General features: G+C 37.7%; 1 protein-coding gene across 1 annotated transcript; it reads right to left on the bottom strand.

The window, feature by feature from the left end:
• Positions 1-408: 408 nt before the first annotated feature.
• LOC105803966 (probable cadmium/zinc-transporting ATPase HMA1, chloroplastic) lies at positions 409-6,509 on the bottom strand. The gene is made up of 13 exons (XM_012636442.2): positions 5,728-6,509; positions 5,412-5,562; positions 5,145-5,329; positions 4,882-5,028; positions 4,496-4,691; positions 4,073-4,185; positions 3,266-3,507; positions 2,951-3,056; positions 2,186-2,350; positions 1,490-1,706; positions 1,121-1,308; positions 960-1,046; positions 409-752 (listed from the first exon to the last, which is right to left on the bottom strand). The coding sequence occupies exons 1-13, from the start codon at positions 6,232-6,234 to the stop codon at positions 576-578; spliced, it is 2,481 nt and encodes an 826-aa protein (XP_012491896.1). The 5' UTR covers positions 6,235-6,509; the 3' UTR covers positions 409-575.
• Between the last annotated feature and the right edge of the window lie 171 nt (positions 6,510-6,680).

The raw sequence follows: 6,680 nt of genomic DNA, 5'->3' as shown, positions 1-6,680 counted from the left end.
ACCCTCATCAATCAAAATCATGAACAGGGTTTGTTTCTTATTAAATGTGTACCACCGTTTTCTTACTATTACAATATAACGCATATAATATAAAATTTACGGATGGTAAAACTTATGGCTTAAGATCACATGACCGCAATGTTATTAAATGTTTTTATGTAGAAACATATATTCTTTCTTTCCCGATTATTGTTCGAAATTCCATCGACTTAAATGAGGGAACATGTCACCAAACTTTGACATTCAGTACTTAGCTCACAGCACAGGAAAGACCTCAAACACGAAAATCAGGAAAGCAACAGCTTATTCATTCTCACTACTGCAGAAGCATAATGTTCAACTGAAGCAATATCCAATGCTGAAAAGCTGGTTGAAACTATTTAACTTAAAAGGGGTCAAACAACCAAATAGTCTGCACAACCTATTCTTTATTTAATTCATTGATTCATTGATGTATCAACTTTTCACAGTTTTGGACTCTTGTTTATAAACAACAATATGAGAATGAGCCATCTCTTAACTACAAAAAAAGAATCAAGGAAAAATTTCTTACCAAGTCTAAGCTAAGTATTAGTTTACAAAGGTGCAGTCTGGATGGTGCTTGAAGTGGCGTTATGTCTCAATAATGCAAGTTTTGATTTGAGTTTACCGATCAAATTCCTTAGATCCTGCCCCCAGGACCATGACGGGTCATTTAGTGCACGGATAGAGTTGAGGCAAACAAGAAGAGTACCCCCTTCGTGCAGGAGAACCTGTATATTACCCGAGACAGAAGAGGAGCTCAGTTCATGATGTCAGATTGATATATACATGCTAGTTACTTATAATATACATACAGCTTCAACAGATGTAAGTCGACAGGAACAGTTTCAGGTGTCATGGACCATGTTTTTATTCTAAAAATTAAAACAGGGTTCATAAGTTTTTGCAAGACAAGGCAATCATCAGATTGATCATACCGTCAGCCAAAGCGGAAGAAACCCCAAGACTGATGGGAGAGAGGCCAAGATTATACAAGTTAAGGCAAGGGCCACATTTTGCTTGACCTGCATGTTAAATTGCATGTGTAAATTGTCTGCATAATCAGAGAACAGGAATAAGGAAGGGATTAACTGAGTACCAGTGAAGTTGTTTGGCGAGCCTTGGCTATACTGAATGGAACACCAGAAATGTTGTCCTGAAGCAATAGGACATCTGCAACTGCTATAGCAGTTGCACTAGCACGATGTGCTAATACAATTCCAACAGTTGCAGCAGCCAGAGCTGGTGCATCATTGATCCCTTCACCTACCATGATCAAACCTCCTCCTGCCATGAAGGTGGACAAAATGTAACTCGTTCTTTGGCTGATCATTTTAATATAAAGATGGTAATCATGGATATGATTCACACAATACTTCAATACTCCACTGAGATATGGAATACGAATTTGCCACCAAATATCTACTGAATATCAAAATATTTAACTTAATAAGAATCTGGGGCTCACCCATATCCCCTGAAATCCTCTTCACATGATTGAGTTTATCCTCTGGCTTTAGGCTGCAGTAGACTTCATTTATGCCCACAGCATTAGCTACTCTCCATGCACTTAATTTGTGGTCACCAGTTAACATCATTACTCGGACTTTTGCTTTATCTTTCAATTCAGAAATAACATCTAACACCCCTGGTCTAGGCCTATCCTCAAGGTGAATCAAAGTCACCTGCTTATACATTACAAAACTCAATTTAGTATATACAACATAAATAATTGATCAGAAAACAAATGATTCTGCAAATAGCACAAATTCAACATGTACTCTATGGCATATACAGTCTATTGACCTTACACAAAATGCAATTGTCCGCGAAAAATAGCCCGGTTGTCAAAGCATAAAAAATTGAGGACTTGAATATATGCATAAAAAGCAAGCAGTTAACATCTTCATATGCAGCTGTTTTTGAGTTAGATATAGTGTTTTGGGCATATAACAAGTCTTTTCACACATTTTCCTGATTCTTTAACACCCAATACAGATGCATCTGCTTTTAAAAGTAATATCAAAGAATCTGTACATATTTAGGTAAATGTTTTCTATAAAAGATAAACAGATATAGCTTGCTCGTGTCTTGGTATTTCAAATGCATGTCTATCTTGACGTGAGAAAAGCATAACAACTAACATAATGGATGGGAACCACACCTTTTCATCAACAGAAAGAGCAGCATGAACAAAGTCAGTTCCATAAGAAGAAGCATTAACAGCTGCCCTAATCATCCTTGATTTGACTTCAGATTTACAAAGTGAAGTGATAAACTCTATCGAACCAAGTGACGCTTTTAACATTTTACCTCCTCTAGTTCCTGACTATAACAAAGCAGAAATGATTGTAAGCAGGATGGTTTCAATGTAACTGATAGGAAGCAAGCAAACACTTAACAGTGAATAAGCCCTATAGTTGAAGTCAGTATCATAGTTCAAAGGAACGTGTCTTGTCATAAGATATAAATATAATTCAGGCTGAAGAAAATTATTCTATCCTCCTTCATTTTGATTATATGTTGCTCGACATGAAAAATCAACATTGAACTACAATTTTGCATTTTGACTGTGTTTTTCTCCCTTTTTTTTGACACTTCCATGAAAGGCGCTTTTAATGAAATTATGACAATACCCATTGTCCCCCCCCCCCTTCTCTTTTTAGCAAAAAAGCTAACACTAGATCCTCTAGTAGAAGAAACCCCAATGACTATAAGTGCCATAAAAGAACCACAAGGAGGGAAATTGCAGTCTGCTAAGTTACAAATGTACAGTAGTAAATGAACTGGACATACAAGGTATAGGAACAAAACGGAGGATTCAAATTACTCGTAAATGAAAATTAGTGATTTCAGCAAACTTGAAGATAACTCAGTTTCCCCTTAAATATCACGGAGACATATGAAATATATTGGTAAAAGACATTACCTCAGCACTGTTGAGAGTAGCAATAAGACCTTTGCCAGGAAAATATTCAAAACTTTCAACAGAAACAGAAGGAAGGTCTTTCCCTATGCTATGGTCTACAACCGCCCTGGAATAAAAGGAAAAAAAAATAATTTGACAAGATTATGACAATAATTCATACAAGAAATATGACCATCATTAAGACACAATGGCAAGTTAAGTAGAAATTAGTTATTACCCTCATTAGCTTATTAGAGGGCTATGGTCACAGAATGAGTTGCACAGACCACAGATGCTCAACTTACAGAGGATACACTATTTCATTTTATACAATACCTTCCAATAGGATGAGTAGTACCCTTCTCCATCGCAGCTGCTACTGCAAGTGCTTCTACTTCACAGTTAGGAACACAACAGGAAGTAAAATTTGTCTTCTTGTTTCCAATTATGTGACCATAAATTGGTTCAATTGCTTTAAACATAAGCCCTCCAGTTGTCAATGTCCCAGTTTTATCAAATGCAACAGTGTGACAGGAAGCTAGAGCATCTAGCACTTGCCCACCTTTTAGCAATATCCCCTATATATATATAGAGAGAGAGAGAGAGAGAGTCAGACTGGAGGAGATCAGGTGAATCTCATGATTCATATTAACACCAAAAGAGCTTCAGTAGTTAAGCAATTAGATAAATCTAGACTTCTACAAGCATCATCAAGTAAACAGACATGTACCGATGACCTCCAAGTTATTACTAACTTCCATGAAAAAGTAAGCAACCTATTGGCTCTAACAAAAACTTGTGCAAGGCAAAATTAATCAAGAAATATATACACAAGAATACACAATTTATCAAGGTACTAGAAAGATGATTTTAGAAATTGTACAATAACAAAGGTGTTCAGAACAAAAAACTAATATGAGCTGATCCAACCAAAGTACAGAAAACTAATAATGGTTAGACTCAGTCTAAGGTATCAAAAGGATCTTAATTATAGCTATATTGCAATGCGGTGGGCTTCCATCATTATCTTAACAAATGAAAATAAATACATTTATGAAAAAGGCTTGTATACACTTGAGAAAGAACATGCTGACAGTGACAGAATGCATGTGTGAACACTCCTTGATTACATGTGACTGATACCTTTCTCGCACAGGAGCTCACTGCAGTAGCATATGCCAGTGGAGCTACAGCCAAGGCACATGGGGATGCTGCCACCATAAGCCCCAATGCTCTGTAGATTGATCCTCTGCAAACTGCATAATCAACAACAAACATCGGACAGGTAGGAGATAACTCAAAACAGACAAAGATAACATCAGAGAATTGTCAAGAGGAAGAACAAGACAAGTAAAGCTTCAAACTAAACAGACTGACTATTCAGTGAGAGTTGACGCAAAGTGGGGTTATTGCCAGTTAAGGTAACTAAAACTAAGATGCGTTAGCAGAAGAGGCCTTTCTTAGAAGATAAAAGGGTGTAAACCATGGATAACAAAATTAATGGCACAAGGCAATAGAGAGAGAAACAACTGTGATAATTGCAAAGCAGCTTATGCTAAGAGTTACCTGCAGTGCTAATGAATGGCCACTTAAAAAGAAAAGGCCCAAGAACTGCAATGGCAACTGACAAAACTACAACCACCTTGCTGTACTGCTCACCAAATTCATCCAACCACCTTTGCAGCTTAGGTTTATTCAATTGTGCTTCTTCAGTTAACTGCACAATCCTGCTAAGCGTTGATTCTTTCCATGTCTTAAGCACCTAATATGAAATTATTACGGGGAAAACCCAAAACATAAGTGAAGGATGTGAACTAGAAATGACAAAAAAAAGAAAAGTTCCCTGCAAGAAAAATCTATTTACTCACTTTTTAACTAAACAATTTCAGAAGATAAAAGAACATAAGTTGAACTTTTTTACATTTAGCATTCTGAAAAATTCATAAACACACCTTAACGATCATTCTACCATCCAAATTCCTTGCACCACCTGGAATCCTATCTCCAGCTTTAGCCTCTAATGGTTTGATTTCACCAGTCAAATGCTCAATAGTAATTGTTGCACTACCGTGGAACACTTCACAATCTACAGGAACAGCCTAGAAAAATAGCAGCTCACACCATTAAACTTACCCTTATAACATAAAAAAATTAAAAAACATAAAATATAAGAATATTAATCCAGTATAGAATCCATATTCCTATTATCACAGACCTCACCAGTTGTGACCAGAATGTAGGAGCCAACTTCCACATCATGAACAGGGATGCTTCGGTATGACAAATCAGAAACATTTGGCAAATTATCATCATCCAAATTTAGTACAAGTGCTGAATCCGGATAGTTTTCCTTCAACTCCTTCACATCTATCATTGAACGACTGGTAAAAAATTCTTCAGCTGCAAGTAACCAACTTTCACAATTACACCAAGGAAACATAGGATGCCTCTGAAACAAATTTAACCAGCTCGAAACACTTACCGATATGAGCCAAATTGAACATTGCAAGAAGCAACCCTCCTTCCAAGGCATTTCCCATGAAAACAGAGGCAAAGGCAGCAAGTGCCATAAGTACATGAATGTTCACTTTCCCACCAGCAATATCAGTAATGGCATCAAGGGCCGCAGAAACCTGACCAAATAAAACGCAACACAAGTAAGCTGATTTAAAATACAGTAAAATCAAATATCGAGTAGAACATAATTACCATTTATTCCATTAAATAATAAGAAAGTTACTATTTTTGATGCAAAAATTCAGCAACCAAATGGAACATAAAAGAGAAATGGAGTTTACCCCAACGAGAGGGAAGGCGAGGACAAGGAAGGAATTTTGGAGAGGCTTGACGGCCGGTTTTGGGACTAAATAAGGGAAAGCAGCGGCAGCAATAAACAGTGCAGTGGCGCAGCAGCAGAGGTGAAGGTGCTCTCTTAGGAAATTGGCCAGGTCCATCCATCGAATGGCTTTAGCAAACCCGATCACGGCTTTCTGGGGCCCATTCAATTGACCAGAACCATGATGGTGGTGGTGGTGGTGGTGGTGGTGATGATGGTCATGGTCATGGTCATGGCCATGGCCATGATCAAGATCATGCTCATGATGATGGTGGTGGCCGTGATTAGCGACGCAGCGGATTCGGATAGTGTGGGAATTAAGAGGAAGAAAGAGGGATTTGTAGCGGGTGGAGAGGGGAGAGAAAAACAAAGGTTTGAAGTGGAAAGAGTTGAGGCGTCTGAGTCGTGATGGGCGTAAAGGGCGAGTCAAAGGTGAGAAATTGGTGAGTGAAATGGAGTGAGTTTCCATTTGCAGATTCAGGCCATCAATTTCGGGGAGTCGCGGCCAGGAAAGGCAACGCCTTGGGACGAAATTAGTGAGAGTGTGTGTGGGTATTCGGAAATTGAGATTTGGGGGTTAATTAATGCCAAGAAACGTATAGAAAAAAAGAAAGGGGGCCGATGCTGTTATAAGAGGCACAGCATCAGCTCATCTTTACCACATGAAATGAATAATGCCATTAGCCAGATGATACGCTTCGTGCCGTTCGTTTGGTCTGGAAAGTGACAGTGACTCTCCATCGATTTCGAATTGGAACTTCATGCCTTTGCTTCTCTCTCCTTGTAAGTTGGACTTTTATTTATTTCTCCCTATTTTTATTTTTATTTTCATTTTCATTTATATAAATTCTTATTTTTATTATTTATTATTTATTTTTGTAAAATAAAATGAGAAATTATTCGGCATATTGCTAT

This window comes from Gossypium raimondii, chromosome 11 (genome assembly GCF_025698545.1).
Source record: "Gossypium raimondii isolate GPD5lz chromosome 11, ASM2569854v1, whole genome shotgun sequence".
In the NCBI taxonomy this organism is placed as follows: domain Eukaryota; kingdom Viridiplantae; phylum Streptophyta; class Magnoliopsida; order Malvales; family Malvaceae; genus Gossypium; species Gossypium raimondii.
The sequence above is the reverse complement of the archived record's forward strand: the minus strand, read 5'-3'. Positions and strand labels throughout refer to the sequence as shown.